General features: G+C 36.9%; 2 protein-coding genes across 2 annotated transcripts in view; one reads left to right on the forward strand and one right to left on the reverse strand.

Annotated features, from left to right (window-relative positions):
- The window catches only part of LOC150093256 (nicotinamide N-methyltransferase-like), a 393,830-nt gene that overhangs the window by 102,193 nt on the left and 266,017 nt on the right, over window positions 1–25,620 (reverse strand). The gene's annotated exons all lie outside the window — the stretch shown is intronic.
- LOC150093257 (nicotinamide N-methyltransferase-like) lies at window positions 978–23,646 on the forward strand. Its single transcript, XM_090414075.1, has 4 exons — window positions 978–1,018; window positions 11,143–11,308; window positions 19,117–19,324; window positions 23,136–23,646. The coding sequence occupies exons 2-4, from the start codon at window positions 11,146–11,148 to the stop codon at window positions 23,566–23,568; spliced, it is 804 nt and encodes a 267-aa protein (XP_090270201.1). The 5' UTR covers window positions 978–1,018; window positions 11,143–11,145; the 3' UTR covers window positions 23,569–23,646.

The following is a 25,620-nucleotide window of genomic DNA, read 5'->3' on the forward strand; positions in this document are numbered from 1 at the left end:
GGCGAAGATAGGTGAATTGAACGAAAAGAACTCCATCGCGAGGGCAGATAGCTCTTACTCAGTGCATTACTGTTTATAAGATAACGTTTTGTCGGTCTTGATGATGATCTGATTGCTCACGTAAATATTTTCAGGTGTGTGTGTGTGTGTGTGTGTGTGTGTGTGTGTGTGTGTGTGTGTGTGTGTGTGTGTGTGTGTGTGTGTGTGTGTGTGTGTGTGTTTACTTTAAATTGAAAATATAATAATCAGCTATTCTTAACGCATGTGACTAATGTATCTAGTGGTAGGTAGTTATTTGATTATTTTTCTAATGTTTAGTGCAGTTTAGGATTAAATAAATTTTAGTGTATTTAGTAAAAGATAACGTATGATGAATAACAACTAAGTGCTACATATCCGACCACTGTTTTGAGAATTATCAACATATATCAACAGACGAATTTCAATTTAAAACCTTATAAACAGTAGAGGGAGCTGCATTCTGAATATGCTGGATATGAATCAGTGAAATAATAGCAACTAATATCTTGTTTATTTTGTAGCTTTAGTGTTGCTAATTTAGCCGTACAATCAAAACATATATCTTTACAATTTGTTTAAATAAAAGGGTAGTGGCTCAGTTTACACGGATCACTTGCTTTACTGTTTATAATCTTAAAGTCAGTAAAATTCACAGTAAAGTCGCATACAAATCCATTTTACTTGCAGCATAAAGATGACAATGAAGTGCATCATGCCAATGACACTGTCACAGCTTCGTTAAACTAAAACATACATAATGAATTCTTGTATAAATGTTTCATAATATTACTTAAGAAGCCACATTCAGATAGGTAGCGCTGCACAGTCTAGAATTAATATGTTATCAACTTTCATTTGACAGACACATATGCAATTATCAGTCACGTGTTTCCCAATCAAAGCAACTGCATCATTTCTGCAGGGTATGTTGAATAACGCCTATCAGAAAGAATTACAAACGCGTGCACTCTGCTTTAAATATTGAGGAGTAGAAAAGGTACGTTATATAAATAAAATACAATTAACATTTACTGTACAGTAATATTTATGTAAATTAGTTGTTGTTATTTCTCTGCGAGGTCCTTAAAAACTATAGTAAAACGCTCATAACTATGTTTAACATCTGGGTTTGATAATAGTAATAAAAATTGCGTTCTTTATTTAGCTCCATACGGAATATTAAAAAAACCCGTACAAGAATATTTTTAAATAATATTTCCTATTATTTTTAAATAATATTTTAAATAAGTAAAATATCTTTTTATTGTCCGAATTTCATTAGCTGTCCGAAATTTCTTTTTCGGACAGCTAATGTCCGAAAAAGAATAAGTTCATGTAGCACAAAAGAATGATATATTGTTTTAGATCCGCATTTTATCAAGTACACATACAAATTATGTTAATAACGCAAAAGGAATTTTATTAATAAAACTGCACATCATGGTTTTGCACTGAGAATGCCAAAACAAAGAAATCTTATTTAGTTTCAAGGCCAGTAAGCAGAAATGCCTTTGATATTTGCTATTAATTCACTAAGAAAAGCTACATGTGCTTATAGAGAGCTTTAATAGCGTCATCGCAATGATTCAGAAGCAGTCCCTGTTTTCTGATGCAGGGAAAACTAGATATTACATATGTTAAAAAACGGCACACTAATTAATGTCACAATATTTTTCTGGTAAAGGTAACCAAAACTAATGCAATCATCCGAGTAAAATGTTCAAGGGATTAGAATGTGCTTACAGAAGCTGATCCCAAAGAGAAGTATCGAAAAAATACTTCGTGAGAGTGTGTTTTATATTCTCATAATTATCACATTCCAAATATATGACCACAGGGAATACTGGATACTATGCACAGGATATCACTACCTGATTAAGTTATTAATAGCCTCCTATTAACAATGTTGTTATAGTAGGGCAGATTTCCAATATGGTCACATCTGGAAATCCAATATGGAAATCATCAACTCTCAAATCCTAATCTACCTTGAAGGTACCCGGTTATTAAACGAGTACGGATTCCGCCAAAGCCGTTCAACAGGAGATCTACTCTCATACATCACCCACCACTGGACAACCGCTATAGAGATATTCGGCGAATCCCAAGTAATTGCACTTGATACCTCCAAAGCCTTTGACCGAGTCTGGCACAAAGGCTTACTAAGCAAACTCCCATCATTTGGACTGCCTCAGATGGATTGCCAGCTTCCTGGCTGGACGCACACTATGTGTGATGGTAGACGGCTCCCTATCCTCTCACCATCCAACTAATGCCGGGGTCCCTCAAGGCTCAGTTTTCTCACCGACCCTCTTCCTTCTATATATCAATTCAGTTGCCCTCTAACCCAATACACAGTTTTGCAGCACACTACGTTCCTCCCTTTCATTTGACAAACCCCCTACACAACTCATTTCAACCCACAGAACATCAACCACCACTGGCCTTAATTCCGACCTCCAAGCCATCCTCCGATGGGGCTCAGACAGTCTTGTCAACTTCAACGCTAGTAAAACCCAGTTCTGTCTTTATTCTCACAAAAAAGAACCATTTACCCTACATTGTTTTTGATAACACTCAAATTCACAGACAAGATGAAATTTCTCTTCTCGGAATTACCTTGACATCAAGCCTCTCCTGGCATAAACACATCACAACCATTGCATCCTCAGCTTCCAAAAAACTAGGTTTTCTCTTTCGCTCAAGACGCTACTTCACCTCAAAACAACTATTAACACTATACAAGTCACAAATCCACGCAGCTCTCGAATACTGCTCTCAAATCTGGAGTGGAGCTTCAAAAAGCTCCCTCAAAATGCTTTACTGAATACAGCGGAGAGCAATTAGACTAATAAATGACCCATCCCTCACCAACTCGCTCCCCCCACTTTCACAAAGACGCCTGGTCTCTGCAATCTGTATATTCTATAAATACTTTCACGGAAAAGGCTCATCTCAAACAGCATCAGTAATTCCCCACCATGTACCAAGCGCATTGGAACACGTACAGCTGCCGCCCAACATCCTTTTACAGTACACCTCGAAACCACAGAACAAGTTTCTTCTCCTCCTCATTCATCCCTGCTACTGCAGTACTGTGGAACAGTCTCCCCCCTGACGTATTTCCCAAGGAATACAATATACAGGCATTTAAATCAAATGTAAACAAGTTTCTCCTTTCACAACCCATCACCCATATACAGTACTAACGTACTATAGGTTGACCAGCCAACCTCCTGTATACGGGCCCAACATTTAAAAAAAAATCTAAAATATCAATGTTTCTAAGGTGCTGTTAACTGCATCAATCCATCTAAACCTGCGTTCGTCCTCTGGGTACTTTATCTTGGATATCCTGCACCCCGCATCGATATTGCTAGCCTTTCCTGTGTAAGTGAACAAGCCATCTGAGATTAGCTATAACTAACATATTATGATTGGTAATAATGTCAAATTCATTTCTAATATCTTCCTTTTTTTCTAGTGATTCTGTCGTTGATGCCATCTGTCTCAAACTCCTATTTGGTTTTCAGAATTCTTGTATCTGTATTCTCTAGTCTTTGATCTGACTAGAGGAGAGTATTACGTTTTTTTCTGTCTTCTAACCAAATCCTCATCCATAAGTTAAATGTCGTTTGAACTGTGTCATGTACAATTCTAGTTTAGTTGTTATTTGCCTAAAAATTAGGCAAAAAGACGGCAGGAAAAAGACACCGTCAATTATACCAAACGTGTTACAGCAGTTATTTGATTTAGATATACAGGAGGAGTTTTTGTCCCTTTCTTTCTTAATATGATTCATATGATTCGAAATACCTCGTTGTATACCAGTGAACAAGACAAGCAGCTGCACTCACATAGACACCTAAATGGCAAATTCTTTGATATTCGTGTTATCAAGAGAGAGAGAACAGAGTTCAAGATGAAATCGTAATCCTGTTTACCGACTGTCTAACTCAGTGTTTACACCTCTTTAGATTATATCAAACAAAACATGTGATTTCAACTCACAGTTTATGTAAACCTCATATCTTATCTTCAATGAAGTGCTGGGACTGTCATTGTTTACTTTCGCTTTGACACGTGCCTGAAACCCGACAAAGCACTCGTTGATGTTTTTATAAATACGAAATGGAGTACTGGTAGAAATGTTAATTGCTCATATATTTTTCTGGGTGGTTTTTACTGCGGGATGAAAAGCCCTGCCACCACCTCAGATAATCTCAGAGAGGAGGCAATTTTTGTGCCTGTTTCAAATATTCTGCAGGTACTCAAAACACATCTCACTAAAAGATGAGATGTGCTTTACATTATGGAAAAATCCTAAGAATGGTGATCAGATCTTTTATAACGAGTTGCCTTTATAACGAGTTGTCTGGTGTTGTACCATCTTTAGACTCGAACTATGTTTCAGGTGGAAACTTAATTGTTTGCTTACTTGGGATTAGGAGTTAAATAACCAAGCTTATAAAATTACTTGGCAACCCTAATATACAGTATCCCCAAGTTAAAAAATTTATTACATCTATATCTTCTCCATAGATTCTTATTAAAAATAAAAACACCTTGCAGCAACTTATATATGTAAAGTTGATAAGCGTCTGTATTACTAAAACCTTGGTTTTTAGGGTCTAGCTACTTACTGAGGAGACCTCAAAAAAGTTTGAAATCAGTCTGGATAGTGACCCCACCCATAACAATGTATTGCAGTATATACATCTTTTAGTGAGATGTACTTTACATTATGGAAAAATACTAAGAATAGTGATCAGATCTTTTATAACGAGTTGCCTGGTGTTGTACCATCTTTAGACTTGAACTATGTTTCAGGCGAAAACTTAATTGTTTGCTTACTTGGGATTAAGAGTTAAATAACCAAGCTTATAAAATTACTTGGCAACCCTAATTATATATATATATAGAAAGTTTTTTACCTTGGGTATAATATAATATATGTTAAAGATACCAAGCTATTTTAAACCTGGTTTTACTCCATTTCCCAAGTAAGCAAACAGACAAATAAGTCAAGTTTACGCCTGCACGTAATGTAGGTCTAAGTGACCCGCAAGTAGTGCAAGTCTAGGCAACTCGTGGTAAAGGTGGAATAAGCTCTGATCACTATTTTTAATATTTAGACTTAATGCAAAGCCCATCTCCTTTAGGAGATGTATGATGCTATGCACTAAAGGCAAGGGGCCACTACCCAGACCTGTTTCGACCTTTATTGAGGTCTCGTCAGTGGGAGCCAGGCTTAGAAATACCAAGGTTTAAGTAATACAGAGCTTATAAGTATTTTACCAAAACTAGTTACCATAAGGTTCTTTGACCTTATTAAATAAAAATCTCAGGATGAGAGATAGATGTAGAAAGCTTTTTTACCTTGGGTGTAATATATGTTCCCCCCAAGTCCTGCTATGCTGCCTCGCTGTGGCGTGGGGGAGTGACCCTGGGCGGGATGGGTGAAGCACGTCGGGAGTATCATTACCCCTGGTATGGCCTCCCAAGGCCTGAAGGCCATCCCCAGCTAAATGCTAGCAGGCGAAGACAGAAGAGGAGATTGGCACCATCTGTCTTAATTTATTACCCATTAGACATTCATGGCAAAGAACTTAACACAGTACACCATGCCGACTCGGACGTCGCCCGGTCAACAAGGTCCGCGTTGCCATTTGGTAGCAGCCCCAGGGGTGGCAATGAGAAGTTAGTGACTGGCGCTAGCATCACCACTATCACTGACAAAAATAATAAAAAACTGGATCCGGATTCAGACTCCGCAACCATTTAATGACCGGAACTTGGAATATTAGGACTCTACCGCAATCAGGTCGACTCAAATTACTACAGCATGAACTAAAAAGATATGAATGATCTGTTATGGGACTTTGTGAAATTCGATGGCCCAAAACAGTAGAGCTAACAACAGATGAAGGATATTTGCTTCTTTACTCTGGATGTGACTGCAGCGGAAAAAGAAGGTATCGTTTTTGATACACAAATCATCACGAAATTCTGTCATGGAATTCAGTCCTATCAATAGCAGAATTGCTCTAGTCCGCATAAGAGGAAAACCACTCAATATCTCCATAATATAGGTCTATGCCCCAACCACAGGCCACGAGGACTCTGAAGTAGAGGACTTTTATGGTCAACTTAATGCAACAATCACTGGAGCGAATAGAAAAGACCTTTTGATTGTACAGGGTTATTGGAATGCCAAAATTTGAACAGACATCGGCAAGGATTATCTCCTATTTGTCGGACCGTATAGCTATGGGGGAAACAAACGAAAGTGGTTTTGAATTGATCAATTTTGCTTCACAAAATGAACTCACCATGACTAACACTCTATTTCCCCATAAACCTTCCAGACAATGACATGGACTTCCGCTGATGGTAAAACACACAACCAAATTGACTTTATTCTTATGAGCACAAGATTTAAAAACTTCATCAACCTCACAAGAACCAGATCATTTCCTGGAGCCGACATTGACGGCGACAACAACATGGTCATCACAACTGTGAATATGAAAATGAGGGAAAGATTACCTACAAAATCAACTCGTAAAAGATATAGTATAGAAAAATTAAAAGATCCTCAAATAAATATACTATATAAATACAAATTAAAACAAATTTTTGACACAAGCTTCAATAAATATAATAGTATCGAATCTAAAACCAAATACTTCTCACAAACGATAACTGAGGCAGCTGAAGAAATGCTTGGATACAAAAGGAAAATAAATAAACCATGGATAACCAAAAATATTTTGGATCTATGCGACAAAAGAAGATATTTGAAATCTCATAATAATAGCAGTGATAATAGAGAACAGTATAAAAATATTACTAAGATTATTAAAAAAGAAATCAAACATGCTAGAAACTTATGGATATTGGATGAATGCAAAAATATAGAAGAGGACGTAAATAAAAATAATTCTAAAGTGCTTTTCAAATTATCAATAAGCTAAGCAAACCTTTTACCTCAATTAATTGGAGCATACAAGATGAAGACGGAACTCCTATCACAGATAACCAGAAAATGGTTGATAGATGGAAATGTTACGCAACCAAGCTTTTTCAAAAGGACCCTCAACTGACTGATGATATTTTGGACGGAATTTTGCAGGAGGTTCGGAGGAAGGAGATTACCCGATATTAAAAGAAGTCATTGCAGCAGTTAACTCCTCAAAAATGGGAAAATCACCGGAAAGTGATGGTGTCACAGTGGAACTGACACCAAAGGAAGTGTGATATCATCATAGACACCTTGCTAAATTTATTCCAGGACGTATGGAACACAGAGACTTGGCCTTCTGATTGGCGAACTTCTGTCCTGGTGCCTATTCCTAAAAAGGGAAACAGCAATAAATGCAGCAAATATAAAACAATAAGCCTTATTAATCATCCAAGCAAAATCCTGTTAAAAATACTATCGAAAAGAAAATAGAAAACAGACTATCAGATCAACAAGCAGGTTTCCGGAAGTCTAGAAGTACAATCGACCACATCTTTACAATACACATACTAGGCGATAAATACATAGAACATAACAAAATAATATGTCACAACTTTTTAGACCTTCAAAAAGCTTTTGACTCAATGTGACACGAGGCATTATGGAACATTCTAGAACATTATGGTAGTGAAAACAAAATCATTAGGATTATTAAATCTCTTTATTCTTCTTCTGATATGAGAATTGAAATTAAAAATTACAGCAGTGAATCATTCCGGGCAGAATAGGGAGTAAGACAGGGATGCATCTTGTCCCCCTCTTCTTTTTAATTGTTTTCTGGAATATGTCACAGATGAAGCTCTTCATGAATATGACACTGGAATAGCAGTTGGCGGACTAAGAATAAATAACTTACGTTTTGCAGACGATATCGATCTTTTGGCAGAAAGTGAAGAATTACAAGAGATAACCAGCCGCGTTTTCGGAACATTAAAAAAATATGGATTATACATAAACCTACAAAACACAAAAACAATGATAACCTCAAAATCAGACATTAAATTCTTAAAGATACAAATTGGCAATAAACAAATTGAGAATGTAAACAAGTTCACTTATCTAGGAAGCACGTTGAGTCAAGATGGTCGTTCAAAAACCGACATTAAATACCGAATTGCTAAGGCAACCGTGGCCCTACAAAAGTTAAAACCATTGTGGGGAGATAACAGATTAGCAATCACAACCAGATTAAGACTAATTGACACCTTGGTGAATTCTGTCCTCTTGTATGACAGAATTAAGTAATAGCTGTTTCAAAGCACTGATTATATTTTCGAAATTCTAATATTTCCACTGTTTAAAGGTGAGACTGGCTCACCTTATAAATGAATTAAAATAAATAAATACAAATTGTATAAATGTATTTAACCTCTCTGCAACAACAACACCAAGAACGAAACACTGTTCTATTATATATCTTAACCTGAGGCCTGGATTTTATTGAAAGAAGATGAGAGAAGACTCCTGTCTTTCGAAATGAAAACTTACAGAAGACTTTTGAAAATTCCCTATACCTCTCACGAAACCAATGAAAATGTCCGAAAACTGATTGATTCAATAGACGGGAGAAGAAGGGAAAGATGAAATGGTTCGGACGTGTGGAGAGGGCTAATGGCATTCCAAAGCAAGCACTATAAGGAATCATTCCGGGATCTAGGGTGAGGGGCCAACCTCGATTAAAATGGACTGATAACATCAAAAAATGAACAAATTCCTCCCTATCTCAAATGACATCAAGAACAAGAGTCCGAGATGACTGGTGGAAGCTAACTATGACTATCACCTACCAGCCATGAATGACCCAAAGGTCCATTTAGGACTACTGGAAAAGAACATAATATATGTTAAAGATACCAAGCTATTTTAAACCTGGTTTTACTCCATTTCCCAAGTAAGTCATCAGACAAATAAGCCAAGTTTGCGCCTGCATGTAGTGTAAGTCTAAGTGACCCGCAAAGTAGTGCAAGTCTAGGCAACTCGTGGTAAAGGTGGAATAAGCTCTGATCACTATTCTTAATATTTACCCTTAATACAAAGCCCATCTCCTTGAGGAGATGTATGATGCTATGCATTAAAGGCAAGGGGCCACTACCCAGACCGGTTTCGATTTTTATTGAGGTCTCGTCAGTTTGAGCCAGGCTTAGAAATACTAAGGTTAAGTAATACAGAGCTTATAAGTATTTTACCAAAACAAGTTACCATAAGGTGTTTTAACCTTATTAAATAAAAATCTCAGGATGAGAGATAGATGTAGAAAGTTTTTTGCTTACTTGGGAAATGGAGTAAAACCAGGTTTAAAATAGCTTGGTATATTTAACATATCCAGTAATATTATATATATCCTGGGGAAAAACTCCGCCTGCCCATGCCAGAGATCGACTTACTCAGGAACCGGTCAAACAAGGGCTTAGAATAAGTTCCTCCAGTCTGCAACTAGATTTGATTGAACGTATCTGTCTTCCATCTTCCATTATAAACACCATCTAGCACTCTATTCGTATATACGAATAGTATATATTCCCTGACTGAAGTTATTTAAATTTTGGTTTAAAATTCTAAAGGATACTCGAAATGTTTATAGCACGTGAACATTCCAACAGCTTATTAAATGTCATTCTATCCTGGAAGCGAATTGTTTTGTGTATTTTATGGATAATTAGAGAAGAGATATTATTATGACGTAATCCTACAGAAATGTATTTTACCATTGGTTAATGAAACAATGTTTGAATAATAACCTATTTTTACTTAGATGATACTTATTTTTTTCCATATTCTATTATTATTTTTAATTCGATGTGTAATTATATTTAAGTAGAATAGCTGCTTCAAAGCACTGATTATATTTTCGAAATTCTAATATTTCCACTGTTTAAAGATGAGACTGGCTCACCTTATAAATGAATTAAAATAAATAAATACAAATTGTATAAATGTATTTAACCTCTCTGCAACAACAACACCAAGAACGAAACACTACTCTATATCTTAACCTGAGTCAACTTCAAAAATGTAAGTCACGATTTATTACTCCTTTCGCTTTAGATTTGGTGAATATCAATATCTGCTTATCTTTAGTATATATATATCAGTAAACAAGACAACTCTCTGTAGATAGATAATCGGCAAAAAAACATTGATATTTGCCGTATCAGAGATAGCAGAGTTCAAGGTGATATCCTAATCAAACTGCATTCTGAGTGGATAAATGCCGCTTATTTCTAATGAGATGCCAGAAATATCCCCGTCTATCTTGACATTTTCTATCCCTGACTACCCCTCCAGAATAATAGTTTTATAGCCTCTATCAGGTCTTTTCAACTAAAGGTGAGTTACGTGGTGTCATACAGTGGTAGAGGGTTTTCATCCCTCAAAAATAGGTAAACTGGCCGAAAATCACGCATATCTACAGACCAAGAACCTTCTGGAGTGATTACAGCCTGCACTGTCCCTCATCGACTAGGAAGTAGTAACACCTAACTACTACCTATCTCGGATCTTCCAATACTTGTATCCTAGATACTCCCACATGCTTACAGCAAGTAAATTAACAGGAAAAAATACATTTGTGATCTTCTGCGACGAGTTCTGGGATTCCATTGAGCTGCTCTTATTAGGTTAGGTTATTTTGGATTTACGGCCAAAGTATATTAGTCTATGAGGCCGGTGTAGTAGATCTTTTAATTACGTGTGTTCTTATGGGCGGTTTTGTCTGTTTTTCACGATGAACAAACCCTGCTACTTCTGTGTGAGACAATTCATAGCCCTTAATAATGAGTTGCTGTGTAACAATAATAATAATAATAAGAAGAAGAAGACATTGAAGGGCCAAGAAACACAATAAATATAGATCTGTATTTTTATCCCATTTTTTGCACCAACCAACTGAAAACTTAGTAATACGTTACCTGTTAATTCTTTATATTACTTTATTTGTCAATAAGGCCTTCAATAATTTGATATACTTTGAGTGTTTAGCCTCATTTCAGTCCTAGTTAGACACCCAGACCAACGTATATTCCTTAAATCCTCATTTAAATAATATTTAAATAATTCTATTGAGCTTGTTGTAGCATCCTATTTTATTTTTATTTCAGGATATGTCGAAAACTGTGAAAAAGACAGAATTTGCGGAAGACTGGGGTCAATACTTCCAGGGAGATTCATTCGATGCAGTAGGATATGCAGAGTTGATTGAAAAATCATATGCTGTGGCATTTGAAACTCTCTTTATCCCATATATCCATAAATTAATCAACAGCAGTGAGTATTGTATATCCATTTTGATTTGAGTATTATTATTTTAGTAATTAAATTTCATTTACTAATTAAGATATTTTATGGATTAGTGTTTTTCAGGTGTATTTAAGGTATATTATGATGCTACTAGTCATGAGTAAAATTAAATGTCGCCAGTACTAGAAGCAGTTGGCTACACCATACTCACTGTTGCAGCATTCGAAATGGCGCCTCTTCTGACAGTGCCATGATAGAAGCTTCGTGGATGATCCCATATGAACCATGGAAATCATTAGCAACATCCAGAAAATCATACTCAGAATCCATGAAAAGAATATTGTACGGGGTGTATGAAATTGTTAGCCCAGATTTTCTGATCGTTAATGTTAGTTCTCTTATGTATTAACTGCTCATACCAGGCTTATTATCTGGGCTATAAGAATTTCCTCCTCTCTTATATAGGGTACAGTTGGTAATAAATGCTACTTGCGATAACATTTTGAGATTCTGAACATCTTACTGCATTGTTTCTGCTTCTAATGTGGATAAAGACAGAAGCAATGTTGATTTTAGAATGCCATATCGACTAGTGCTGTGTTGCCACCTGACCGAAAATATATGGAACAGCATTAAGCATTCATGTTTCATTTATATATTCCATTAAGTTGTAACATTACAATTTGCCAAATGAAAAAGCAATGTCACCTGTTTATCTCCTCATAAATAAAAGCCGAAAAACTAGATTAGATCAACTATCATATAATTGAATCCTAAATGCCAATTATGTCAAGTATCGAGTTATAATTGGAATTGGGATCGAGGTTATATTGTGAGTGGTTGGTATAATTTAGCGCTCGTGTAAAATTGGTGATTTTTGGTTTTTTTTGTGTGTGTTTTTCCTTAGAAAATTGGTTTTATAGTATATTAGAACGATTTTCGTGTTTTTAGAGTATTTTGTGTGTCTTTATAACATATTTTATTGGGGCTGTCGCCGATAGAGGGATTCGTAGTGTGTAGTGTTCGTGAAAGCTCCTGCTAAGATAAGTATTATTTTCAGTTATCGTTGATAAATTTATTTAATATTGCGTAGTTTTGTTTGTCTTGCGTATCTTAGTGCGTTTGTTTGTGTGTTTTTGGTGCGTTATACTTTATAATTTGATAAAATACGTTGCAAGCAAGTATGGCTCCAGTACGAAGGAAAATGGCGGCCAGTAATGGTGGTTCGCCATCTTTGTCAAAGAACGGTAGTATAAAAGAGATGATTCAGTGTACTAGCTGCGAAACGTACACTTTGCGGAGTGCGGTCGGAGTGTGGTTAGATGATAATAAAGGAGTGAATGTGTGTAGAAAATGTAGGGAGAATGAGAAATTGAAGTGTGTTTCGGATCGTGAGTGTGATATTTTTGTCAAACTTCAGAATGAAGAAAATAGGGATATGACAAGAAACGGCAAGGTTGTACCAGAGAATTGTGAGAGTGTGAATGATAGTATTAATGGTTTTACAGAGAATAAAAAAGATGAGATAGATGCAATGAGTGAGATCACGTTATTGAATGGTGCGATACAAAGGGAAAAACAGCAGCTAGAGCGTATGAGCAAAAGTCGACTGAATGAGCTAGTCAATAATAAAAAGTATGACAGGAAATATATGGCGTATGAATGTGAACATGAACAAAATGAAGGATAGAGTGCCGTATGGAGACTCGTTAGTACGAGGTGTGTTAGTAGAGGATCTGACAAAATCGTACCAACCTGGTGCGACCATAAAGGATGTAACTGAGTCTATTCGAGAGCAAAAGGAAAGGGTGAAAGAAATGATTGTTGTGGCAGGTACGAATGATTTGAAAGGAGATAAAATGGAAATGATAGAATACCTGAATGAATTGTTTGAGGTAGCAAAAGAAAAGAGTGAGAGAGTTAGAATGATTAGTCTTTTGCCACAGTATGACAGTGAAATGTTTAAAAGGAGGGTCATAATTGCGAATGACTTTATGCGTGGGTTATGTATGACGAGTGGTGTGGAATTTGTGGATGTGTGGAGTGGGTTCGATGGGCGAAAGGATCTATATAAGATAGATGGCTTGCATTTGAATGGTTACGGCGTAAGAAGACTTGAGAAAGTGTTTCTGAATGTGGTGGATGTGCAAATTCAGGGAAACTAGATTTATTAAGGTGGGTAGTAGATATACAGTCCTTAGGGAGGCAGTTGAATGTATGAATGAATATAATATGCCCGAGCGAATAAGCACAACAAATCAGAGAGGGATAATTAATATAAGGCATCAAGGTAGGGCTGGGGCTAATGGGGGTCTTAAATTCATGTACACTAATGGTAGGAGTATTAGGAACAAGAAGGAAGAGTTTTTGTCCATGGTTGGCACTTCCAGACCACAGGTTATTGGTACTAGTGAATCATGGCTGACTGTAGATGATATAGCTAGTGGGATTGAATGTAATGGGTATAGTGTTTTCAGGAATGACAGAGAGAATAAAATGGGGGAGGAGTATTGTTGATGATAGCTGATGAGCTGCAGCCAAGGAGAATAGAAGTTGAATCGCAAGATAGAGAAAAGAGCACATTTGAGGCCATTTGATGTGAGATTGCGGCTAGCAGAACTAAATATACAATTGGGTGCTGCTATAGACCAAGTGATAGAATAGATCGTGGAGACAGTATGCACAAGCAAATAGAAGAAATGAGTGAAAGGAGGGTGATTATTATGGGAGATTTCAACTATGGTAACATTGATTGGAAGGAGGAGAGGATACATGGGAGGAAGGAATTGGATTTTATGCGGTTATTAAGGGATAACTATCTGCGATAGCATGTAATGGAAAATACTACAAGTCAGAGAGTGCTTGACCTAGTAATTGCATCTGAGAATTTGGCTCTAACGAATATGACCACGTTGTCACCAATTGGTGAGAGTGATCATAGGGTCTTGACTTGGGAGGTGGCTAAAGGTGTGGAATTTTCAATTAAGACAGGGTACATGTGGAATTATCGGGCTGGAAAGTATGAGAAGCTTAGGAGTTTGATTGGTTCAGTGCCATGACATGTACAACTGCAAGGACTAGAAGTTGATAGTGCATGAGAGGTAGTTAAGAAGTGTTTGCATGAAGCAATGGCTGACTGTATACCTAGAGTCCAAATAATAAATCAAGTGGGGGTTAAATGGATGAATAACACCATTAAGCTTGAGCTGCAAAAAAAGAAACAAGTATGGAGGGAATTTAAGGAGAAAGGTGACCGGCAGGCACATGAACGGTATAAAGCGCAGGCCAGAAGGGTAACGAGTGTGGTAAAAAAAGCAAAAAAGGATTACGAAAGAACATTGGCCATGCAGGCTAAAGAGAATCCTAAACAGTTTTTTAGATATGTAGCAAGTAAAAAAAAAAAACTACATGGTAGAATGATTTTAAAGAATGCCGATGGTAGGGAGGTAACTGAATCAGTTGATATAGTTGAGTTACTGAGTGAGCACTTTGCAAGAATATATCATCCAGGTGGTGACATTGCAGAAACGAATAAACCAGTAGATTAACCAGTATACGGGAATTGTGGTGAATGAAGTGGAGGTGAGTAGTCTATTGCATAACCTCAATGTCAATACATCTGTGGGATTGGATGGTATACTAGCTCGTGTCGTACGAGAAGCAAATAAAGAATTGTTAGTACCCTTGACCATTTTGTTTAACTTGAGTCTGGGGTCTGGGTTAGTCCCGAGGGGATGGAAAGAGGGGGGAAATAGTTCCACTGCATAAAGGTGGTTCCAAGACTGCTGTTGTAAATTACCGACCGATTGGCATATCAGGAATCATTGTCAAGGTCTTAGATAAATTAGTCAAGAAAAGAATACAGGATTGGATAGATGAAAATAGGATATTGTATGGGGGACAACATGGTTTTGTGAAGGGTAGATCATGCCTCAGTAACTTGCTTACGTTTTATAACAGAGTGACGGCTGAACTGGATAGGGGTAATGGGTTTACAGTGATACTACTGGACCTTGCCAAGGCCTTTGACAGGATACCACATGGAACCCAAATCAGTAAACTGGAGCAGATAGGGATAGATATAGGGTTGGTGAGATGGAATGTAGGGTGGTTGAAGGAGAGATACCAGAGAACGTTTATTCAGGAGTGGAGTCTAAAAGACGGCTTGTGACTAGTGGTGTGCCCCAGGGCTCTATTCTTGGACCACTGCTTTTCAATTTGTTCATCAATGATATAGGAAAGGATTTGAGAGGAAGTGTTCACTTGTTTGCTGATGATGCAAAGTTGAGTAGAGCAATTGTGGTGCACAGGATGTCAAAATTTTACAGGATGATTTGGATAGTTTGGAGGACTGGGCTAGGAAAAATGGATGTCAATTTAATGTGGCAAAGTGTAAGGTTATGCACTTTGGGGTGAAAAGAATAGCAGCAGTATATCGCATTGGTGGAACCGTACTCCAGGAGATTGATGAGGCCAGGGATTTGGGAGTGTTGGTGGATAGGGAATTGAAGTTTAGGGGGCACATTGCAAAAGTTACTAAATCAGCTCATCAAATCACTTGGCTTCTGAAAAATACTTTAACATGCAGAGACAAACAAGTTGTTGTTCCTCTGTATCGAGCCTTGATTGGACCCCATCTGGACTACTGTGCCCAGTTATGGGCACTAGGGTTTCTTCGTGATAGGGAGGAAGTGGAGAGGATCCAGAGACGAGTGACCAAGATGATAACAGGTCTGTGGAATGAACCTTATGAGAATAGGTTGAAGATTTGTGGGTTGCAGAAATTGGTCGATAGGCGAAGGAGGGGTGATATGATTGAGACATTCAAATTACTGAAGGGTTTTTATAAGATTGATCCAGAAGATATTTTTGAAAATATGACTGGTGGTGGGAGGACTAGGGGCCATGCATGGAAGCTGGGCAAGAGCGTGGTTGACAAGGGTGTTAGAGCTAGGATTTTTACTTGGAGAGTGGTGAATGAGTGGAATAAGCTTCCAGAGTCTGTTGTGGGTGCTACAACCGTGAATGAGTTCAAGGCAAGGTATGATAGATACTGTGTGAATGTCGAATAGTTGTTCTTGACATGATGTTAGGGCCTGTCTCGATGAGTCTGTCGACTCCTTGGAGTTGCCCGGAACAACAATAATAATAATAATAATCTTTCTAATATCCTCATTTTTAATATTAAACTGCCATTGATGTCATATCTTCACTCCATTAATCTTTCTCAGGACTCTCATATATGCGGTGTCTAGTCTTTGGTCATGCGTTTTATTTCTAACCCAGTTCTCAGACCCATAAGTTGAAATTGCTTTGAACACAGTCTTGTATACTTCTAGTTTATTCTTTAGTTTAGACATTATACTGTAGGTTCTCTATTGCGAACACAATTGATGTTTTTCATATTTTTGCCCATTTTAATAGTTTAGTTTTCTTATTACTCATGTTCGTATTATATGCATGACAGCAACTAATTTTAAGAATATCGAAGAGCCATTCAAGAGAATCCCATCTTACCAACATAACACATTCTTTGAAATCTGCGCTTAGAATAAATTTATTTATTTATTTATTTATTTAACACTATACACTCATTGAAGAAACGAAACAGAATGATCTGAATAACAAAGACAGCCATGTGCTTGGAGGGCGTCAGTGACACGAAAGAATCATAATTTAACACTAGTTGTTCTCAACTAGTGTTAAATTGTCCTCGATAATGGTAGAGAAATGTGGGCTTCTATATAATTAATGTGAGCTAGTAAATTATTTTTATCTTCCAGAAATTTCGACATGAATAACAACAGTGGACATAATGCGAAAACATATTCTTTCGATATCCAGATATGTACCAATTAAATGGTACACCACCTCAGAGGAGAGTACTGAATATTTGGCCAAAATTCAGATCGTATTTATCGCATTCCTTACACGTTATGTGGTGATCTCTTTCCGATATTTCAGATATTAAACTATATGATTAATGGTATATTTTAATATCATATATAAAAATATATAATTAATTATTTTAAGCATTCATCTGTTTTATCAATCGTGTATGTTTATTAATTTAATACTCAAATTCTCAATAATCGAAACTTACCACTTTAACTGTTGATCTCCAACACCGCCTAATTTTAGACACAAGCTACGAAAACGTTTGGAGAAACCCACTTGGTTGTGGTCGATATTTCCAATGCTTTTGATCGAGTCTGCCATCGGGGAATTCTTACAAAGTTATCATCCTTTGGTTTCATTCCTATGCTTTGTGAGTGTATTGTCACTCTCTTTCCTGGTCGTTCATGGTATTTCGTAATGGATGTTTTCTGTTCTTCGTGTTCTCATCAGTGATGAGGCATCCCTAGAGGTACTTTGTCCACATTCTTCCTCCTATACAATAACGCTTTTCTCTCAATAACCTCAAATGGTATCCGCAGTCTGAGGACGTCAGGACACTTAATCCGTTTCCATCATTGGAGAAACATCACAGTGTTAACGGGATTGAAGCGTATACATCTTCCACATCCATTATCTTAAACACTGATCTCTTTTTCTTTCTTCTTTGAGGTTACGATAATGCAGTGAATGTCCATGCTCTCAACACATACAATTCTTATTCTTTCTCAGGAAAGGTATTACTTGGATTTCCCTTACTTTTAGTAATATTCCAATCTCTAGTAAACAGTTTATTTGTTTGATTGACTTTTACCTCGAGTGCACCACAAACATATCACATCTATTGCCTGCTCAGTCTACAAAAAAAGTTGATGTCCTGTTTCGGTTATTAGGGCAGTGTACCAAAAGCCTCTCTCAGAGTGCCTGATGATGTCGACAAGAGGGCGATCCACTTTCTTGCAGGTTCATGAACACTACTCCAGCGAATGGGTCATCATAACTCTGGGTAATCGAGCAACTGCTGCTCGTTCGCCATACATGTTTAGCTTTTAAATTGCACTACTTCCATCATTCTCTCTCCCTCTCTCTCTCTCTCTACTTGTTCTTTGAATCAACCTTCCCTGTACCATTTTTTCCAGATGAATGTCGCCTTCAGCTCTTCAGGACACTTTTTTTCTCCTTTACCTCTTGCTCATGCACGGTACTGTCATGTTACAGGTCTTGTAAACTCTCGTTGCGGTGATTGACTTATAATCGAATATTCTCATACTCCAGTAGTTAATGTAAACTGAGCAAAGTCCTCATTCTATATGGTAAAAGTAAGTTTATTAATTGACAGCTGTAGTCGATTCAGTTCTTTCTTTATGACTGCAATATATTCAGTGTCAAAAAATTAGAACAGTTCACAAAATTATAATCGTCGACATCAGATCGAATTGATTTAAAACATGAGGGAACACCACGCACGAATGAAGGAATGGTAAATGCTGTTTCGTTCCCACACGATATAAATAAAAATATTCTGACTCAAAACACTTGTATATTCTACAAAACAACATCTTTAAAATCAAGAAAGGCATTGAAGTAATGATAAATTAAATGATAATAATCGCCCGGCATAACACCGAAAGGCCTGATATTTGGAAAATTATCACATTTGGTATTCAAAGCAGAGTTTTCCCAGAATTATCTAAACCTATCTGCAGCCACACCAATTGTATATCATGTATTAATTCAAAGAGTTATTTTCAAACTTCATTAATTAAATATTAATAAGATATTTAATTAATTAATTAATTATCTTATGTTAAAATTAAATAAGATATGTACGAAACTACATACTCATAGTTATATCAGATAAAGACTGCAAATCACTGATTTATGGTGTAACATTTTATTCTTTTGGTTTTCTTTTTTTGTTTTTCTCTTTTACCAACTAGAGCGATTTACAGGATCTAAGCTGCTTGAAATAGGATGTGGTCCAATGATATATGGATTGATATCAGCTAGTGCTCAATTCTCTTACATGATCACTGGCGATTATTCGGATTCCAACCTGGAGATGGTGAAGAAGTGGCGAAATAAAGAACCAGGAAGTCTGGATTACTCGCTGTATCTGGAGACTGCTGCTAAATTAGAAGGCTACAGGTAAAATGTACTTAACATAATTCACACACACGCACGCACACACACACACACACAAATTAGACCATTAATGATTTTTTTTAAAGTATATACGATCGATGGTTCTAGGTTTTAGATTTGTTACAGTACGTGCAGATATCAGTCTGCTTTGACTCTTTTAGTCTCATAAAGGAGGTTTCGTGGAAGGTTGGACGATACACGTGGTTGTGGAGAGACGGATGCAGGTAGGTTGGTTAGATTCAGTGACATCAGCGAGCGATACATTTTCCTGTAGTTAGTAGATATTAAAGGTGAAAATATGTTAGGTGATTGATTGCAAAGCAATACCTGTGAAATTGTAGGGATTTAGATGCACTGCTTTATAAGGTCTGGAAAGTTTTTTTGTGACTGCTAATTTCACTTTCTAGTGCGGTGATTTCGCTTTGGTATTAGTGTATTGGTAGAAACTTAAGAGCTTAGTTTATTAGAATATCCTCGACGGGTCTGATCCTACTCAGTTCCATATAGGGAAGAGATGTTGTTCAATTGTGGGATGTGTCTCTATTTGTGAATAAAACCTGTATAGCACATCTAGTATAGGTGTGATTCTTTTACTGTGTAATGGATAACAGCTGGATAAAAGCTTTGCGGTTGGAGAAGGCATTGGTGAGTTGTTTATTCTGAGGACTGTGAATGAGAGAAGACTTCTGATAGCTTTTTTAAGAATACATTCCAAAGTAGAAGAATAGATGTATTTCACATGCAGATTCTTGAGGAAGAAGATGATTCAGAAGGACATCATTATGCTGATATTGAGACTAAGCCACCACGAGATTCATAAGTCACTCCGAAATCATAAAGTTTAACAGAAGTGGTTAAATGACGGAGCAGTCCGGTACCTTGCTAAATTAAGTATTAATATAACAGCAGAGGAGCGTCGAAGGTATTTTTGCTGTCGAACAAAGATAGTCACAGCTTAGGTACAAAGAACATTAGCGTTAGACAAAATAGAACTGGAGAAGAGTTCTGATTCTCATAATTTCCTGTCCAATCTTCTAGCTGTTTCTGCTATATTATGCGGAAGAAAGGATAAGCGGATAGCTACGACATAAAGTTACGGACTGAAACACTCTATCTCAACAATACAAACCTAAAGGAAATGCACAAATAATCCTGAGCAAGTTTTTCTATCCCTCTTTTGACATTTTTTGACAATCAGAATAGTAAGTGAAGAATGATGGGCAACTCTGGACATTGTTCATTATTTGCCTAACACTTGATGGGCACTTGCAACAAGATGACGTCCATGTCCCGAGACATGTGTTCTTTTAGAAGCGATTTCAGAAATATGATAAGGACTTTGCAATGAACACATACTAATTCCATTCACTGTTTTCGAGAAGCTCGTGGTGTAAACATGAAACAAATTCAGTAAAGATAAAATTTGCACTTGCTTACTTCCTTGCTTATTTATCTTCAAATAACGGAACATGGATATGAATCTGAAACATTTCACGCTAATGGACCTAAATTATTCAAATCCTTATATTATAAACTGAATTTTATACGATCTTTTGGTTGTTTCTTAAACTTAAGAAGCACCACAAAAGTGTCCGTTTTGGGGAGAGAATGGATTTTTTCCATAGAGGTGGAAAAATGATTTCGAAATTACCATGGAGAATTTTACTACGACGGCTTTGGGTGACTGCTTACGCGGAAATGAAAATGGATTTGAAGGAAAAGGGAAAGAGAGAGAGAGAGAGAGGGAGAGAGAGATGAGATCATGTTGAGAAATAGTACATGAAAATAAATTAGATTACCATAAATAACTAATCCACAATCAAAATAAAAGTTTGAAAGAATAAAAAACCAGATGCTGATACATGGGGATATCTCCGTGAAATTGGCTACCCAACCATTATCACGATTAAATTACAATCATCATATAAAGGAAGGGTTTAGTGTAATTTCGTATTATCATACATCTAAAACGTGCAAACATTTAGTTTTGGAAGTTATCATTATAGTTAGGAAAGTACAGAAAGTATTCTAAGTTTCTCACGATTTACATTATTGTAGAGGAGTGAATATAATATATGTATAAGCAAAACGTCCTGTGGTTTCCGATCTTATAGTTTTTAGAACTGTTTTTTCAAAAAGATTGATTCCTATAACAGGCAATATTTTTGACATTAGTGCAGTCAGTCCTCAAATCGCATACCTCGCAATTACGATTGATCGTAATTGCGAGGTATGCAATTACGATCAATCGTACTTACGATTGCCATCCCATTTTTTCCGTTCTCCGAATACCCTCCCTTTCTTGCAAACTATGGACCAGGATGTTCTGGCTGTAGTTAATGCATATTAAAGAAATACCTTTGCTAAGGCTATTGCTGCTACTTAGGTTAGCACAGTCTATTAAGGGTTTTCTCACCATCAAAGACTTTTGGAAAAAACATAATATCTTGCATATGCAGTAAGGAGTCGAGTGATCTCACAGGTTATGAATGAGGATGAGAAAAAACTGCCGAAAATATATGTACATACATTAACAGAATTCAACAAACAGAGTGGTTATATTGCATTATTTCGCTATAAAGAAGGGTAAAATTAATTAAAAATATAACTAAATATATCTAATCATTGGATCTGTTTAAGTTAGGAGAGTGAAGTAAATTTTCAGATGTTTCCACGAGGAACCAACTTTTGTGAAGCACTTTATTCTTATTTCAATGAACTCTCTATCTAGTGCTGATGGCATGCTCTGCAAGTCCAGAATTTTCAGGTTTAAGGTATTGAATATATGTCTTGTGTTCAATACCTTGAACCTGAACAGTCTGGTCTTGCAGAGTATGCCCTATGTACCTCTGACACAGAGAATATAAATAGTAATGCTGTGTTCCTATGCATTTCTATTCCATTTCTATTCCCTATGTCAAAGGTACATCAGAAAAGATAGCTAAGTACTGATGAAACTGGGCCTTTGAACGACTTTCAAACCTCGTGTTAAACTAGCAACTCTAATCCGTTCGCCTAAGAATAAACTTCACCCTGTAGCACACTCTGCAGTGTATGAAGTTCCCTGTGACTGTGATCTGGCCTACTACGGACAAACAGGAAGTTCAGTTAACATCCGCCTGGAAGAACATGGAAATACATTAAGCACTCTTACTATGGCAAGTGAGGACTGGCAGACGACGCTTTGGACACTCTTAATAACAACTCCCACATAGCTGTAATGTTTTTATTTACAACATTAGAGGGCGCCACTCCTTCACGCAGGATTAGATGGAAGAAAACGAATGTGCTATTTAGAAGTCGTACAGATTATTGTTTGAGTCAGCCATGGCTTGAAGAATTCCTCCAGCCTGAACAAACATGGTTGCATTAATTTGCCAAATATTTGAAAGACTATTATCTTAAGAACAACTCCCACATAGCTGTAATGATTTTTTACACCATTAGAGGGCGCCAAAATACGACATCAGATCTTTTGTCCATTACAATTGTGTTATTTCACTTACTCACTGTCGCGTATACTAGCTATGTTGTACTCTGATGATACTGATTTGAAATTCAGTGAAATATAAGCAGTTAATAAAACATCTTTTGATAAAATTATTTGGTGTTTGTTAATACCGTTAAAAATAAGTCATGAATAACCGTAAACCCGTAAGCTTATCTGTTAGATTTACGACGGCATGGTCGGAACCGAACCTATGGTATGCCGATAACTGACTGTTTACATATATTTTTTCTTCTACTGTTGTTATATTGATGCTTGATCCTACCAGTTCTCTAATAACTTTCAATGTTTGTTTGTATTTTTCAGTGATGTCAAAAAAGGGGTGAAAGCCATTGAAGATCGCATAAGGCGTCATGTAAAAGCTGTGGTATTTTGCGACGCCATTGCTGATAAGATTATACCCGAAGAATACATTCAAGAGTATGATATGCTCGTCTCTTTAGGATGTTTAGAAGCAGCATGTCCTAATTACGAAGCTTATGACAAGGGCTTAAGAAATTTTGCATCACTATTGCGCAAAGGTGGTGGTCTCCTATTGGCTGGTTCGTTTTACGGTATCGAATGGGAATCATCAGGCAAAACGTACCCTTGTTTACGTTTAACAAAGGAAATTGTGGAAAATTCATTGAAGAAAGCTGGATTTAAAATTCTAGACTCTGCAACTTATAAGCGAGTGAATACTGATTTGGAATTTGAAAATTCGAGAGAATTGTATATTTTTACCGCTGAGAAGGAGTAATTAGAACAAAACACAGTGCTTTAATAAATTGTGATCTAAATACCATTTATGTTACTGAATGTTGTATGAAAATCCTAAATAAAGGAGTTAAATATATGAACGATTGTAATTTCTTTTTTCATTACATGTATATTTTTAAAGATAAAAGGAGCATTCTAAGGATGGTTACAAATACACAAACGTTTATCTCTCTCTCTCTTTCTCCCAGTAAAAGTAGTGATTTAAGTCAATGGTCAGTATTATTTTCGAGCATCGCTTCCATGACAATATTCGAGTGCCCACAAGTAATAGACTGATTGGCAAGTTTGGTTTATTTGGATACACGCCAAGCAATTTAAGACCTATGAGGTCTCTTTTAACATGTTATATTATTCAATTGTATTGATAACTCTTTTTATTCTCTGTTATTAGTTCTGTTGAATTCTTTCCTTATGTCGTCATTTCTTGGTGTGTTGATTTACTTTAGTCACGTGATTAAAACCCCGAGTTTCCGAGGGAAAAAAACTACTTACTCCTGCTATATAGAAACTAATTATTAAATAGGGTCTGTGAGTTTTTCGAAACGATCCCTTCCTTTTTTAAAGAAAAAATGCAAGAAGTGAGCTCAGAAAGCTATACGAAATCGTAGCAAGCTAATTTTAGAAATATCCATACGGGGTAATTGAAACCTTCAACATTTGCTGTAATGAAACAGTCTCTTTTATTCAGATATTAACAACATCACCAATGGTGGGTAATGCGCGAGCTGCAGTGTAGGTGGATTGAGAAAATGCATGTGATGAATCACTAATGAACTGGTGGGCCACAACGTGCAGGAAATCCACTGTTTAATTTCCACATTTTCGATAGAATTCAGATGGCTGAATATTATGTTCCTTTTTTAGAAGAGACTGAAATATAGGGTTCTCAGGATTGTTTTGGTCGATTTACAACCATGACTACAGTTTACAGATAGAATTGACTATATGGCCAGTCTGTCTGTCTGTAAATTGCATATGTCACCGTTCCAGCTTGCTTTAGTATTACTAACAACTCGAGTTACCGGAAAGAAATACTCCATCTATGTATGGGACTGCTAACTCACCATCAGCTGAAAAGTCCTTAGAAATGTGGGATTCGTACCCATGTCTTTTAATCCAAGTTGCATTTTCAATACATATTAAGCTTCGGGGGCATTACTCAATGTAATGCAGATTCTGAGTGTATGAATAGATTGTAAATGCCATAAACGATGTTTGGTTATTCTGATTGTGAGATACCATGAGGATCAGAAGACTTGTTGGTATGCAATCTGTTCAGATCATTTCAGACATCTTTCTGGAAAAAACCTCTTGCCCAGCACACCAGAAAGAGCAAAGAGCCCTTTCTGGTGTACTGGGCAAGAGGAAGTTGTCTTCTCATATGTGTCAAAGGAAGATATATATAATAACAAGATATATAATAACAAGAGCCTGTGTAGCTCAGTGGATGTGGCGTTTGCACACCACCGCGCTAGGCTGCACGAAGGAAGTCTTGGTTTCGAGTCTAGTCGGCGACTAGAGGAAATTTTTCTAAGCCTTTCGACCGGTTCCCGAGTTAGTCGATCTCTGGCACGGACAAGCAGGTTTTTCCTCCCGGAAACTCGGGTTTCTCGTCCTGTAAACTCAAGAAAATCGACCGTAGAACCCACATTATTTCAGACATTAAAAAATATATATTGTGTTAGGGTTAGAGACCACGAGATGGCGGCACATTTGAGCCGTCTCTCTTCACTGCGTACCGCTTAATTAGTGATAGCCTTGGGCCATCTGTCTCTGATTGGGTACCGGTGGAGATTGAACTGCCCACTCAGTCTCCAAAAGTTAGATAGGGCTAAATGGCCTCGCCTACTCCCGTATATACGGGAATAAAAAGGCGTTAGCTGATTTTTTTTTTTTGATATAATAACAAGTGATCTGTGTTAACTTTGGTGAGTAGACTTGAATTTAGCCTATCTTCGGCAGCCTAGCACAGAGGATGCAAGCGGCACTACCATTGAACTACATAGGCCTTAGATACCTGAATGGGAAAGGT

The sequence above is a fragment of the Typopeltis vanoorti genome, chromosome 24, assembly GCF_054136105.1.
Source record: "Typopeltis vanoorti isolate ZY-2024b chromosome 24, IOZ_Tvanoo_1.0, whole genome shotgun sequence".
Taxonomy (NCBI): domain Eukaryota; kingdom Metazoa; phylum Arthropoda; class Arachnida; order Uropygi; family Thelyphonidae; genus Typopeltis; species Typopeltis vanoorti.

What these genes read in the sequence shown, in the direction of transcription:
- LOC150093257 (XM_090414075.1), top strand. Translation starts at nt 11,146, where the DNA reads ATGTCGAAAACTGTGAAAAAGACAGAATTTGCGGAAGACTGGGGTCAA. An exon ending in CCATAAATTAATCAACAGCA is followed by an intron (nt 11,309 to 19,116) that starts GTGAGTATTGTA and finishes TTTACCAACTAG; the next exon opens with AGCGATTTACAGGATCTAAG. An exon ending in GCTAAATTAGAAGGCTACAG is followed by an intron (nt 19,325 to 23,135) that starts GTAAAATGTACT and finishes TGTATTTTTCAG; the next exon opens with TGATGTCAAAAAAGGGGTGA.